Here is a 15534-nt window from a genome sequence, read left to right on the forward strand (position 1 = left end):
ACAGACTTTCTATGGATCATTCAACAGGACACGCAAGTCAAGTTCAGACCCACAATGACAGTTACCACAAGTAATTCTACGGTCGAATAGATGCGAGGCAGGAAATTCTGCCCTTATCTCTCAAAGCATAAATCTACGATATACATAATCCTGAAGCCGAAGTTGAGTGATATACTACAGATTTAGAAGATACATACGATATCGTCTTCTTCCTTCCTTCCACTTATTTTAGTTTATATTTTAAAGAAACTTTTTGTACTGCGTGACACCCGGCTGATTCGGTACTGTTCTCGTTTAGGCTGGCCACTTGTCTGCGTTGTGATGAGCACGTTGGAATGCCACGTTCGTATCGATAGATCATTTCCCCCCTGCTGCACTTTCATTGTCGACTGCATCCATTACCGAACAGCATAGTCATAATTCCGTTGAGTCTTGTACATTAGTCATGAGGTGTTAGGAGTCGAAAATTGGTAATGTCCCGAATGTCGTCGAATTTTTCGCCGACACTGTATATACACAGAGATTGTTCGGGACTCTTTGTGAACTTAATTTAAAAAATCCGATCAGACATAACCTAAGCCCCAGTCGACCGTCTAGAAACAAGTGTAGATCGGCACATTGGAGCCGTAGGAGTGCTCAGTTGCAAACCTATTATCATGTTTGGGGGCGATAAATTTCAGTAGTGCTGAGAGAAAAGTCTTTGCTAGCTACTTGCAGCTAGTCACAATCAACTTTCAAAATTTTGTCGGATGGAACATGCTGGGATGGAGCAGCAACCGTGTGATCGTGGCTTGTGCGCCGTGGTGCATCCATCTGCAGATAGAGTTTGCAAGAACGGGTGGATTCGACATGATCAGTGCCAGGTGACTGAAATTGTGATAGGTGAGGATGCTTTGGGATGATAATCGTCACAGGGATGGCTGCGACCTTTTCCAGCTGCTTTGAGAGCGACCGATTTGAGAGCAGCTGGTGATATCCTTTTCCTACGACGGTAAAATCCGACTCCATTAGTGAGATTTTGATCCCACCAAGGTTTGTCAATCAAGTCTATGCATTCTAGATACCCACTTTGCAACGTCACCAATTTGAAGTAAATTTGATCTCATGCATGCCCTGCGTCAAGAGAGAGTCTGGAGGCACAACCTCCATTACCTTTGGAAGAGTCGAACTTGCTCGAAACCCGTGCCATTTTTGTGAGAAAATTCAACTGGATCGTCACTGAGTGAAGTCATTGTTTGGGCCTTTTCCTAATATTACAACTCCGACCAATTGAAGTTGCAATGCTGAGATCGCAGTTCTATTCTACTCTACTCACACGCAGATTGGCACAACACAGTAAGGAGCGGTGTAGGATGATTAGAAGCTGAACTCCAGTCAAACGCTCTACTGGAGAAAACATGCGACTGCAGGGCAATCTTGCCTAAAAATTAGAGGCTTTCCATGGAAGTTGCAGAATAAAATTATTCCCTTCATTCAACTAATTAGTCCTTGATAGAATTACTAGTTTCCTTCAGAACGAAGACTGTTGTTGTCCATTTCCTTTCTCTCGAGTAAGCTGTTCTCCCTGAACTGTAGATACACTCTGTAGGGAGATATGGTAGAACTAAACTCGTGTACAAAACCGGCTATCAAATATGGGAGCCACGGCGTGTGTGTCGGAGGTGGCGCCGGTATGTGGCGCCTTGGGGACCAGCCCGGGGTTCGAAGGGTTCGAGAAGCGCCTGGAGATCGAGTTCCAGCCCGCACCTGTGTTCAGGGACCCCAATGGGCGCGGGCTGAGAGACTTGACGAGGTCGGAATTGGATAGCATGCTGTGTGTGGCGGAGTGTACGATCGTGGCGCAGCTGAGCAATGCCGAGGTGGACTCGTACGTGCTGTCGGAATCGAGCCTGTTCGTGTATCCGCAGCGCATCATCATCAAGACGTGCGGCACCACGAAGCTGCTGTGCATCGTGCCGGTGCTGCTGGAGGTGGTGGCGCGGCTGGCGATGAAGGTGAGGCGAGTGAAGTACACGCGCGGGACGTTCATGTTTCCGGCGGTGCAGCCGTATCCGCACGGGAGCTTCTCGGAGGAGGTGGGATACCTGGAGAAGTACTTCGGGGGGATTGGGAGCGGTGGCAGAGCGTACGTGATGGGGAACCGGGGCAAGTTCCCGAATTGGCACATCTACACGGCGTGCGAGCAGAATGCAGACGCGAGTGGGGGCGCGGGGAAGGAGGAGGAGGAGGAGGAGTGCGTGTATACGGTGGAGATGTGCATGACGAAGCTGGGCAGGCGGTCGGCGGGGCAGTTCTGGAAGGGAGCGGGGCGGGAGAGCGGGGAGGAGATGACGGCAGGCGCGAACATCCAGAGCCTGCTGCCGGAGTCGCGGATCTGCGACTTCGCGTTCGAGCCGTGCGGGTACTCGATGAACGGGATCGAGGGAGCGGCGCACTCGACGATCCACGTGACGCCGGAGGAGGGGTTCAGCTACGCGAGCTTCGAGGCGATGGGGTACAGGGGAGGACAGGTGGAGCTTGGGGCGCTGGTGGAGAGGGTGGTGGGAGTGTTCAAGCCCGCGGCGTTCGCGATGAGCGTGGACGTGAGCGGGCTGGCGAGGGGGCAGGCGGGGTCGGAGTCGGAGTCGTGGGGTGCGTCGGCGTGCCCTCGCGGGTACGTGTGCAACGGGAGCAGCCGGCAGGAGCTGGCGAGCGGGAGCGCGGTGGTGTTCCACACGTTCCAGGAGGCGACGACGCTGGGGCGAGGGGCGGCGGTGACGCCTCTGGCTCTGGTGAGAGGAGCGTACAGCAAGAAGCGGAGTTCGAAGAAGATGTCGATAAAGGGGATAAAGCTGAAGAAGGAGACGAGCGCGAGCGCAGTGTCAGTGATGGTGAGCAGCGGGAGTGGGAGCGCTGGGGAAGTGAGGTTGGGAGGTCGGGAGATGGAGGATGAGTGTGGTGTTGGGAGAGTGGGAGTTGGAGGAGATTTGGAGTTTGATGCGAGGTCGCATGGGTCTGAATGCATGAACAGTGTGCAGGTCTTGAATCTCGAGCGGGTGAATCGTGTGATGTGGCAAGTGTAGTTGATGTTAACTCTGAGATTGATCAAATTTTTATTGGTCGTTCAAAATAATTTGGTTATTGCAGTTTCTGTGGATTTTTGGTGCTTTGGCCTAAAGTTTTTATACGTGCGTTTGCAGGAACAGCACGCAAGGATGGGATTCTTTTGAACAGTTTTATACGTGACAAAGCATGTAGATATTGTCTTGTTATCATTTTTGATAAATCAGATATATTAGTGGAGGCTTAAACAGATTTGATTCTCAATACTAGGATCCAACAGTTGTTGTAGGTGGTATGCTTTGTAGCGTGTTCTCTAAGTGGCTTAGTTTTCATGCGGAGTCATCGTGGAGAAGTTGGCCATTATCAACCACCGATGACGATTTAGTTGCTAAAATTCCGGCAGTCTTTTAAAGAGGATAAGTTTGCTTTGGCTGCGAAGGTCCGCTGTTCTTAGAAATCCTTGTCATGCGGTGTTGAAGCCAGGAACATGCCACCTCACACCTACAACGAGACAATCCCAGCAGTATTAAAAATGGTTCTCTCCTGTTTAGTGTCTGCTAGTGAGGGGGATATTTCATTCAACCTCCATGGAATACAACTCCACTTTATAGACTGTATGAATATGTAGAATTCTCGGGAGAGAGTGATCTCAGATCAAGTTAGTGGTAAAACTGGGTGAACAATAATAGAAAGGAGACGTATGGGTCTTTGATTAGGCACATCTGATGCAGTGTGCAGCATGTTTATATGAAAGACGCGTTCGACATGGACTTGGCAAGATTCCAAGACACATTACACATTGTTGAGTAGTTTGTAATTTAATAGGAGATTTCAGGCATTCCGCCAGCTGAGATACCGAGTTATTTTTTAAACATACCAATCGAAGTGAGAGGATCCGAAACTAAATACATGTACATTGAAAGATTATGCTATGGTTGCAATCATAGCGAACACGATTACACAAAGACATGTCGCATTTGTACATGCGGAATCCCAGCATCCATGTACTCCTCACCCTCACGAACGAATCCATGGCGAGTGTAAAACTTTTCTGCATGGATTTGTGCACTGAGCACCACTTCTTTGTGCCCGCGCTCTTTCGCCTGCAGAATCAACAGCTTGAGCATTGCCCCTCCAACGCCGAAGCCGCGACCTATCTTCCTGACAGCCATGCGACCAATATGGCCATCTGGCAGTAACCTCGCAGTGCCCAAAGTCTCACCGTTCTTGTCATACGCAACAGCATGTAAGCACTCCTTGTCCATGTCGTCCCATTCCTCTTCGACTGGGACCTTCTGTTCCTGAATAAAGACCTCATCGCGAACTAGGCGCGCAGGAGGCTGTAGAGAATCCCAGTCCCCTAAAACAACCTTGTACTCCATAACCTAGAAATATTAGATATATAAAAAAGAAACAAAAAATAAAAACCCGCGAAGTGGAAACCCTTGCCACAATTTCTAGGTCATGTCTTTAGAGGAACAGAGCTTCAACCTTCCCTAATCAGGAAGGGTCGCGTGGACATGGGGGCGCTAGGGCAGGATTCCAGGGTACTCTTACGACACTCAAGGGATACACAGCCGACTGGATGGCAGCTTGATCAACTCCAAAGCTGCGTCTCGACAGTACACATCCTGTCGTGGCATACAAGAACGAAGGCACCGCACCGCCAAACCCTGAGACGAGGCCGAGAGAGCAACCACTCAAAGGCACTGTAGCTCTTGGGGCGCCATCGCCCACTCAGAGTCTATGCAGGAATGAACTCCACCACACTAGCATACTGCTCGTGGCTGAAAACAACCTTCCTTACTCTAAAATCACCCATCTGCCAGAAAGGGCTCTCGCACAGACTACCTAGTGAAATTCAACTCATCTGTTGCTTGTCCAGGGCCATCAAACAACATCCACGAGCACAATTACTGCCACCTTTGATGAAGAAACCTTTTCGTTCGTGATCATTCGTCAAGGTCGCGAACTCCACAATCTCAAACAATCCCTACTAACTTCTTAAGCACTAAACATTGCGACTGTTGCCAACGCTTTTGAAGATTCTCAGACACCTGATCCAAATGCTCAGATCCTCTGCAAATTTGACAACGCCAAGCTCAAACTTTTCCTGGACAATTAGGGAAATGCTCTGACCGTGTGATTTGTGCAACTGAGATTCACAGCGTGCTACTGCTCTCCACCGATGCACAACCCAGTAAACAAAGAGGCTTGGCAGCATGAACTCTGGACTTCCGCAAAGCTGTAACAAGGTCGAGTCTGGTCCATGCATTCTTGCAACACGCTTGGAGAAGTTTTGAGTGTGTGTACCGAAATTTGCGTTGCCGTGCTTGAATGTCATACATTAAATGGATGTTTGGGTCGATCGACCAAACTTTTCACATAAAGCTACTGTTTCTGCATTCTGCATTCACTGCTTCATTACTTCGTTGAACCAACATTACAGGAAGACAACACAGAGGCATGTCGATTGCACATAATTGAAACAGGTTGTATAAGGCTTCTTTGCATCCATGCTTAGGCAGACTGAAATGATGAGTGTGATGCATATGTGAGTGATATCATTTTGAACCAGTGGACGTTTGAAAAATGTAAAATTACCTTAATTTTTGTTTTAAAGTTTTCTGGGATACATCATATGAACTTATTCTAATGTTTTCTCTAATTTATAGACATGTCCAGTAAACTTAAGTAAATACCCTAGTTGATATATCAAAAGGAAAATGTTTATTTTTTGTATTCTTTGTCCATTCTCTGAAATATTCTATGTAATTCTCTGAAATTCTATGTAAATTTTACTTCATAAACATAGTGTGGTAAATAGTAACCTATACTGAATTGAGAATATATATTTTTATTTTATATTTTTTATTTTTGAAGACATCTCAATCAAAGAACAAGAGCAATTTCTATAAATTTATAAATAAATGAAACAAATTAACAATACATAGTCTTTGAAATTCTGTACCTTAGTGGTTTTGGTTGAAGAGAAGGCTCCACATTAAATATTGCTAACCTTAGAAATTATAATTAATGAAATAAAAAAATTATTTTGTTAAGAAGGTGCATAGTAGAGAAATAGGAAGGAAATAGATTAGTATAAAAGAAGAAAAAGACAAAACTTGGTATAAAAAAACAACTTATAGAAGTAAATGTTAATAAGGTTAGGAAAATGTAGAGTATACAAAGGCAAAGGAGTTAGCCATCCATGTGTTTAAAAGACAAGGTGGTTAAAACCACCTTTGATAGTTATGATAGTTAAAAATAAATTAGTTTTCCTATGTTTAAATAGTATTGGAAGAAAGTCACTATGAAGGAGCTATAAATAGCTTCAAAGCTATGATATAATTATCAAAAGAAAATCATAATAAAGAAATTATAATTGAATGTCATTTCATACTTGCATGTCATTTCATAATACACTTTTGGTCTATTATTAAGTTGTAAGAGTTATAGGTAAAAGTTCATTAATATACAAATGTTCATCAATATAGGGAAATAAGAACTTTGAAGACTAAGTTGAAGAAGATGAAGACCAAATAAAGTTCATGAAGATTTAGTTGTTCTCAATATAAGAGCTTTGAAGATTAGATTGACGAATACAAAGACAAGATGAAGTTCATGAAAGTATAAATATTCATCAAAAGCAAGAAGCAAGAGCTTTGAAGACTAGATTGAAGAAGATGAAGACAAAATGAAGTTCATGAAGATATAGTTGTTCTCAATGTATAAGTTTTAAAGACTAGGTTGAAGAGGACAAAACAAAATTAACTAATATATTGATAATAGATTTAAGGTTCAATTGTTTGACCTTGACTTTAACAAAAATAAGAGCTATAAGGATTTGAGATAAGAATAAGGATAGTTCCTATGTAGAAACATAAAAGGGATATCTTATGACTCTCAAGGTATAAGAATCTAGATGTTCAAATATGCAAAACATTTTTTTTATCAAGTTTTTTTTTTTTTTTTTTTTTTTTTTTTTTTTCTTCTTCTTCTAAAGCACAATGTTAGATTATCCATCTTATAGTAATAAATTATATTAAATAACTATTTAAAAAGATTAGATTATAAAGACCAAAATAAGAAATTATATATTTAGGATTAATATTATGTAATTCTAAAATATTAATAAATATAATTCAAGAATGAAATTAATCCTATTAATTAAAAATAATACATATTTTTATATTTAAATATTATAAAATAATTATAATACTTATATTTTATATGACTAAAATATTTTATATTATTTTATATTTATTTTATTAATTATATAAATATATACATATATTTAAATTTATTTTTTAAATTTTATTTAAAATAAATTTTATAATTTTTTATAATTATAATTATAAAATAAAAAATTAAGAGTATATATCTTTAAAATTTTAATACTTAATTTTCCAATTCATATCTAAATTTTATTAAAACAACTATCTTTTTCATAATATTATAAAAAAACTATATATGTATATATATACGTGTATATATAATATTTAGATTAAAAATTAAAAATTATAAAATTGTAAAATTATGAATATATAATTTTATTTATAAATATTAAATTATAATATAATTTATTAATTTATAAATATATAATATATAATTTATATTTTCTAAATGAATGATTTAATTTATATATTTCTAAATATACTATAATATATATATATAAAACTTTACATTGAGTTTTTTTAATTCTAAACTTTGTGTCATTGGTGTTGTCTTAATGCTTTTTTTTTTTTTTTTATAGACATAATCAATACTAATAATTATCTAAATAAGAAGATTTAAAGAGAAGTAATTAAATTTTCATAAATAATATAATATCTTATAGAAAAGCTTCTTAAAAAATTCATAGACATTGTCGTATTACATGTATTCTTGCTTGAGAATACACCAGGCACTTGACTAAAAAAGATAAGTAGAAATATAACAACAATCCTATCAAGTCTAATAGATTTTAAAATAAACTTTAAGTAATTCTTAATAACCTTAATAAAACTTCTACCAATCTAAAATAAATTTAAAAGAAGTTGCAAAAGATGCACAAAGAAATCATAAATTAATTTCAAAGAAAAATAAAATAAAATAAAAAATATAAAAATAAAACTTTAAAGAATAATTATAACTACTAAAAAAAATATTAGAAATAGAAAATTCTAAAGAAATAATAAAAGTAGAAATCCTAAATAAATCCTAATCCAATCCTAATTATTTCTCAAAAAATTCTAATAAAATCCTAAATTAATTTAAACCAAATTCTAATCAAATTTTAATGAAATCCTAAACAAATTCTAATCAAATCCTAATGAAGCTTTAAACCAATCCTAATTAATTCTTAAATAAGTTCTAAATACTAATCAAATCTTAGATTAAATTCTAATAAAATCCTAACTAAATCTTGATTAAATCCTAATAAAATTTTAAACCAAATCGTAACCAAATCTTAACCAAATTCTAATAAAATCCTAAATGAATCCTAATTAAATCCTAATGAAGCTTTAAATCAATCTTAATTAAGTCCTAAATAAATTCTAAATACTAAAAAAATCTTAAATTAAATCCTAATAAAATCCTAATCAAATTTTAGACCAAATCCTAACCAAATTCTAATCAAGTCTTAAAATAAATATCAATTTAATTTTAATCAAATTATAGACTAAATCCTAAATAAATTCTAAATTTTAATAAAATCTTAAACCAAATCATGATGAAATCTTAAGATAATCCTAAATAAATCCTAAGTAAAACTTAAATTTTAGATTGAATTTAATTAAATCATAAATCCTAAACAAACTCTTAACAAATCCTATAGTAGATTGAAATCTCAACAACTAATGATTGAATTATTGATATTAATTCAAAATTTCTATACTTTTCAACAACTCAATTTCAAACAAGCAAAAAAAAAAAAAATGAAATCAATTATACTTACTAATTGAAAGAAATATAAGATAATCTATTTGGGTGTCGAGTGGTTTCTTTTTCTATCCTTAATATGGAGCTCTAAATACCAATATTTCTTTTTTAAACCATTGAATTTTATTCAAAATTTATACAAATGTTAGAAATTAAGTCAACTATCCATACAAATAATTTTCACTTCAATTCAATTAATAGATTGCACAAGATATTAGAAGCTCTCATTAACCTTCAAACTCCAATTTTTGAGACTTCAACCTACTTGAATTTCAATAATCTTCAATCTATCTATTAGCTCAAATATATAACACATATTTAGCAAAATTATACTCACAAATCTACAAATTTTTACTTATAGATCTATTATAAAAATTAAAAAATTGTCTTAAATATCAATCTTATATTATTTCACAAAAACTAGGTCACTCAAAATAATCCTAACTTTGCAAAGCTCTTACAAAGCCATTACAAATTCAAATCCTTCAAAATTAACATTTAAAGAAGTCTAATCTTATTTGCTTTCGAACATTGCTTTTTGAGTTACAAAAATAAATCCCAAAATGGCATAGGCATTCAATTTTATATCTTGGATTCTAATTTTGACTATAATTAGTAACTAATCTTCTTTGAATATCAATTCTTATTTTCTTGAGATTTTTGTTAAAATAAATTCTTAACTTCTTCTTATATATGCTTATATTCTTTATTTCTTTAATCTATCTTATTTTTTTTATTTATGATTATAAAAAGTAAGTAGAACCTATTTTTATGAATGATAGTTCTTATATCATAAGATTTTGTTATTTTTTTTATATTTTTTCTATATTTTTATATTATATCTTTTTAATTAGACTCTTCTATAATAATTTTTTTTTTTTTTTTTTTTTTTTCACCTAATGGTAGTATTACTACATGACATCCACCCTCTCTAAATCTATGCATCTTCCAACATGTACTAATGAGTGTTCAATATGTTGATATAAGATGCTTTTTATCTTTTGTCAAAAAATTCTCACACCCAACTTTCAAACCATCTAATATCAATTCATCTTTGAATTCATGACCTATTTTTTTTTGGATTTCTTAAATTGAATTGTATACAAGTCTTCTCAATCCTTTCTTCAAAATCTAATGATGAGCCATTGATTTAATCTTCTTTGCAATGATCTTATATTTTTTATTTATTAAAGAATAAGCAATATGAAGTCACAACACTTAATATCAGCAAGGTTGCACACAAAGAGAGTATGGAATAAGATATCTCTTACTTCCAACATCCGTTACTTACAAGTGATGGCTGCTATCCTAATGGACAATTTCCATCCTTTGATGAATACATCTATCCAATATTCTACCAAGACTATCCATTGTTATCTTATCTACTATAAAAATATACCTTTAGCATATTTTTTATATTCTTAAGATCCTTTGTCTATTCATCTATTTTATTTCTTGGCCTTCTTACATACCAAGAGCTAATTCTTTAACCAATAGCAACTTATCTAAATAATATCTTCTACAATCTTACTTATTCTACTTTCATATTTATTTATTTACTTTAATGGTATTCACATTTACTTCATATTTATCCATATATTCTTTCACTCAATCATAAAATTTCTTAGAATATATATTTATTATCTTATTACTACTTTCAAAATCTAAATCCAATAATACTTGTAAATTATCCATAATATCACCAAAGCAAGTTTTTTCAAACATCCTTTATATGTATTCATCTTCATCAATCATTTCATATTTTTTCAACTCATATTTTATATTTTTAATATTTTTTTCTATCCTTCCAAAATTATTTGTATTTTTGAATGAAATATATATCTATCTTGTAATAATCCTATAATGGCTTCATTTCTTTTATTAAGCAAAAAACCATCATTTTTTTTTTATTATTTAAACTCCTTTTTATAATGGCATCTAATAAAAATTCTTTGAATTGTCAAAAGATATTATCTTAAATTATCTCAATTTCTTTCATAATTTGTACAAATTGTTAAAAAGTTTTTTTTTTTTTTTTTTTTTTTTTTTTTTTTTTTTAACATAACTTTTTATCCTTACATAGGCCAAATTATCATCTATAATCTTCGTTTCCATTTGTGTAGCAATATATATGATTTTTTTAATATAATAGGATATTTAGACATATCTTGTATAAATTATTTTTGTTCATGAATAACATCTTATATTATCACTTTAATATTTAGGCAAGATCTATATAAATCTCTCTTTGAATTGTTGTCATAGACATATATATTTACCTCAATAATTACTTATATGATTAGATAGAAGTAAGTAAATATAGATTAATTTTATAAAGTCTTTTAGTGTAGCTTCCTAGAAACTTCATAGACATGGTTTTGATTTTAGATGTGTTTATAGGTTGGAAACTTGGCCAATAAGTTAACCATGTGTTGGTAGCTTGAGGAACAAGCTAACAATATGACACATACATAGATAACTTGCCTTGGAAGTTAAGACATGTGGCTAACAAAGTCAACATGTTTTGGAGATCTTATATGACATCGCCATATAGCTCCTACTTAAGAGTATATATGGAGGCAAGAGTGAAGCATTCTTCATTATTGTCAATACCTTTTTAGTCCTTAGTCTTGTTTCAAGACTTTCTAGTCTTTTTATTTTTGGCAATAACCATTCTAGTTCAATATTATATCCTCTTTGAATGATCTTCTAGCTCCTTTCAAAGATACATGAGTATATTAAGGATTTTCTTTCATCGAGATTCATGTCTTTGATAGTTTGACAAAAGTGTTAACATACTATTTGTGTCTTATTTTAGAAGTGAGTGGATTACTCTATTTTTATTATTATATTTTGAAGATTACAGACTATCTATTTTTAAATAAAAAAATCTTATTTTCTAATACTAATCTTTTCCTTAAAGAGAGTAGATTAGCTATCTTTGTAGAAATTTTTATTAGAGGTTGCAGATTATCCTCCTCTAATTTAACTTTTTGAATTTGTTTGAATTGTCTAAGGAAGGAAAAGTTATGGATGCTACTCTTGGGGGAAGTCAAAATAGATTTGCAACTATTAGAGATCTTCATGAACTTGTCAACACTCTAAGAATGAAGTACTATAGCTATACCTATGGAAGAAGTTTAGAGTCTGCAACAAGAAGTTGTATAATTAAAAGAAGCAAGTAGATCGACCTCACAACCAAATCCAAAAAGTTTTGCTTCTATAAGTATGATAGAAGTAAGGATTAGTATGCTTGAGAAGTTTGATAGAACAAGATCAAAATTTTAAGGATTTTTGCAACAAGTCAAGCTCTATTTAAGGTTGCATTCTTTCCAATATCCCAATGGATTTACTCGAGTCGGATTCATAAGTGCGCTTCTATCAAAAAGTACTCTCTCTTGGTTTATACCTTTAATAAAAAAACATTCACAACTCTTTTATAATTTGAATTCATTCTTAGATTTACGACAAAGATGACGATTAACCACCATATATGTTGTTGAATTCCAAAACCTTGCTTGCGACGTGGACTGGAATGACAAAGCACTTATTAATCAATTTCAATATGGATTGAAGGGTAGTGTCAAAGATTTATTAACAATATCAAAAGTAAAATCTTTAAAATAATTTATTATTCAAATTATTGCATGCGACAATCGATTATTTGAAAGGTGTGAAGAACAAAGACTTAGCTGAAGAAGAACAAGTCAAGTAATGGTAGCAGCTCTCAAGTTTTCTGAAACATATTCATCAAGACCAAAACCAATGCAAATTGATATGATACATTTTAAACCTCTCATGGAGCAGAAAAAGACTTGACATTGCTAAGAGGGTTTGTGTTTATATTATAGAGAAGCTAAGCACAATGCCCAACATTATTCAAAGAAACAACACAATTAGAAAATGAAGAGTACAATTACGAAAGAAGATAATGTGTTGGAAAATAAAATTTTCTAATTACAATAAGGACTGTGCGGCTAGAATCATGTGCAACATTTAGTAAAGGTCTTATTCTCTCTTCAGATCACTCACCTTGCTTTATAATAGATATCTATTTAGGACCTAAAAATCATAAAGTCTTTGTGTTATTAGATTCAAGAGCCTTAGCATATTTTATAAACGAAGATTTTGTCAAAAATCAAAAAATATCTTTAATCAAGAAAACTAAATCCATACATGTAGAAGTAATAGATGGTCATTCATTATCTTCTGGAAATGTTATTCATGAGACTGTTCCTTTAGATGCAACAATTAAAGATCATAAAGTGTAGTAGTATTTAATATAATAAAATCTCTCTCTAATTTGGTTATTTTAGGATTATCATGGCTAAAAAAATATAAACCTCAAATAGATTGGATTTCTTGTAACTTTAAATATTTTGGTAATATAATCTAAGATCAGATTAGTGAAGTAGAAGTATATAAGTCTAATATATCCAAATCTTTACTGGTAGGTGCAAGAGCTTTCATGCATGCTGTAAAAAAAGAATCACCTTTTGCTATATATGCTACACCTATTTCTAATGATGAAAAAATATAAAGTACTATTCCTACCCAATATCAAGAATTCCAAGATGTTTTTGAAAAGAAAAATGCAAATATTCTTCTAGAACATCGACCTTATGATTGTTCAATTGATCTACAATAAGAAGCTCAACTATCATTCGGACCAATCTATAGCTTATCACAGAATGAGTTGGCTACATTAAAAGAATTCATTAATGAAAACTTGGCAAAGAACTTCATACGCCATTCTAAATCTCAAGCCGAGGCTCCTATCTTATTTGTGAAGAAAAAAGATAGATCCCTGTACATGTGTGTGGATAATCAAGGATTCAATAGGATCACCATCAAAAATATATATCTTTTGTCTTTGATTTCAAGACTTCTTGACCAATTCAATCAAGCAAAGATCTACACCAAAATAGATCTAAGAGGAGCATACAATTTAGTTTGTATTACAGCAGGAGATGAGTGGAAGTTTGCTTTTTGAACTAGGTATGGATATTTTGAATATAATGCCATGCCTTTTGGACTCACGAATGCACCGACTACTTTTCAATATCTTATGAATGATGTTTTTTGTGAATTTTTGGATGATTTTTTTTTTGCTATTTAGACGACATTCTAATCTACTCTAAGAATACAAAAGAATATGAACTTCATGTTTATCGTATGTTACAAAAACTTAAAGATACATGATTATATATTAAGTTAGAAAAGTGTGTATTTTATACTAATCAAGTTGATTTTTTAGGATACATCATTTCTAACAAAGGCCTTATGATGGATCTTAAGAAGGTCCAAATTATCATAGATTAGAAGATTTCAAGAACTATACAAGATGTGCAATGCTTTTTGGACTTTGCTCATTACTACCAAATCTTCATCAAGAAATTTTCTCAACTTGAAGCTTTACTTATACGTTGTCATGTTGTGATACGATTATATGATAAAAATATGACTAAAAATAATTTTTTAATTAATTTTCTATTATATTAGTTCAATAAGAATTCAAAATATTTTAATAAGGCTTTTATAAAAGTTTCTTACCTTTTTTCTTGTCTTAATAGCAAGTACATAAAAGTTACTTAATATTTTTACCTTCTAGGATATAGAAACTTTTTATTGCCTTAGAAAGGCCATAAATTATTAAAATCAAGATAAAAGAGATAAATGGTTGATATAGTTGATACCAAGATCAAGTTAAGGATAGGATTGGACTAAAAAATCCTTAGGATAGATTAGATTGATACCCGATGATCGACTGTTGTCATAATACGCGAAGTCTTGCTTAAGAATGCTCTAGGCACCTAGATGTGGAAGGTAGAATGGAAATTGCTACAAAAAAAAATCCTAATTCTAATAAAACACTTATAATTCTAAACAAGCTTTAATCAAATTCAGAGAAACGTCAAAGAAATTACAAAGAAACAATAAGAAATATTAAAGAAATATTAAAATGATTACAAATATATCTCAAATACATCTCAATTCAATCTTAATTTAATCCTAATTGAAATCATATTGGAATTCATTCAAACTTTAGGCCAAAAATTAACTAAATCTTAAATTCTAAAGAAATTCAAATAAAATCTTAAATTCTAAATCCTAAATCAACTCCTAACCAAATCCTAATCCTAAATCAAATCGTAATCAAACTTTAAACCCTAAACTAAGCCCTAAATCCTAAACCAAATCATAAATCAAGTCCCAAACCCTAAATCCTAAACCAAATCCTAATCAAATCCTAATCCTAAATCAAATCCTAACCAAATCCTAAATCCAAAACCAAATCCTAAGCTTAAATCAATTCCTAACCAAACTCTCAATCCTAAACCAAATCCTTATCCTAAATCAAATCCTAATCCTAAATCAAACCCTAACCAAATCCTAAATCCGAAACCAAATCCTAATTTTAAATCAATTCCTAACCAAACCCTCAATCTTAAACCAAATCCTTATCCTAAATCAAATCCTAACCTTATCCTAAACCCTAAATTTTAAACTAAATTCTAACCAAACTTTAAATTCTAAACCAAACCTTAAATCCTAAACCAAATCTTA

The 15534-nt window shown here is 33.4% G+C and overlaps 2 protein-coding genes across 3 annotated transcripts; one reads left to right on the forward strand and one right to left on the reverse strand.

Moving 5' to 3' along the window:
• The first annotated feature begins 648 nt into the window (after window positions 1-648).
• On the forward strand, window positions 649-3895 carry LOC112292569 (S-adenosylmethionine decarboxylase proenzyme). 2 transcript variants are annotated; one of them, XM_024541168.3, is made up of 2 exons: window positions 649-2870; window positions 3180-3895. In XM_024541168.3, exons 1-2 carry the CDS (start codon window positions 1635-1637, stop codon window positions 3207-3209), a joined length of 1266 nt encoding a protein of 421 aa, XP_024396936.1. In that variant the 5' UTR covers window positions 649-1634; the 3' UTR covers window positions 3210-3895. The 2 variants fall into 2 exon arrangements, with proteins under 2 accessions (XP_024396936.1, XP_090112600.1); XM_090256474.1 differs by having other exon boundaries at window positions 1604-3017.
• A 103-nt stretch (window positions 3896-3998) lies between these two features.
• On the reverse strand, window positions 3999-4424 carry LOC112292123 (uncharacterized). Its single transcript, XM_024540273.1, has one exon. The coding sequence runs from the start codon at window positions 4422-4424 to the stop codon at window positions 3999-4001; it is 426 nt and encodes a 141-aa protein (XP_024396041.1).
• Between the last annotated feature and the right edge of the window lie 11110 nt (window positions 4425-15534).

The sequence above is a fragment of the Physcomitrium patens genome, chromosome 15 (assembly GCF_059467195.1).
Source record: "Physcomitrium patens ecotype Gransden chromosome 15, ASM5946719v1, whole genome shotgun sequence".
NCBI classification, from domain to species: Eukaryota; Viridiplantae; Streptophyta; class Bryopsida; order Funariales; family Funariaceae; genus Physcomitrium; species Physcomitrium patens.

Excerpts from the sequence above, each read along its gene's own strand:
- LOC112292569 (XM_090256474.1), top strand. The coding sequence starts at position 1,635 with ATGGGAGCCACGGCGTGTGTGTCGGAGGTGGCGCCGGTATGTGGCGCC. Across the intron at positions 3,018-3,179 it reads AATGCATGAACAGTGTGCAG|GAACAGCACGCAAGGATGGG; the intron begins GTCTTGAATCTC and ends GTGCGTTTGCAG.
- LOC112292123 (XM_024540273.1), bottom strand. The coding sequence starts at position 4,424 with ATGGAGTACAAGGTTGTTTTAGGGGACTGGGATTCTCTACAGCCTCCT.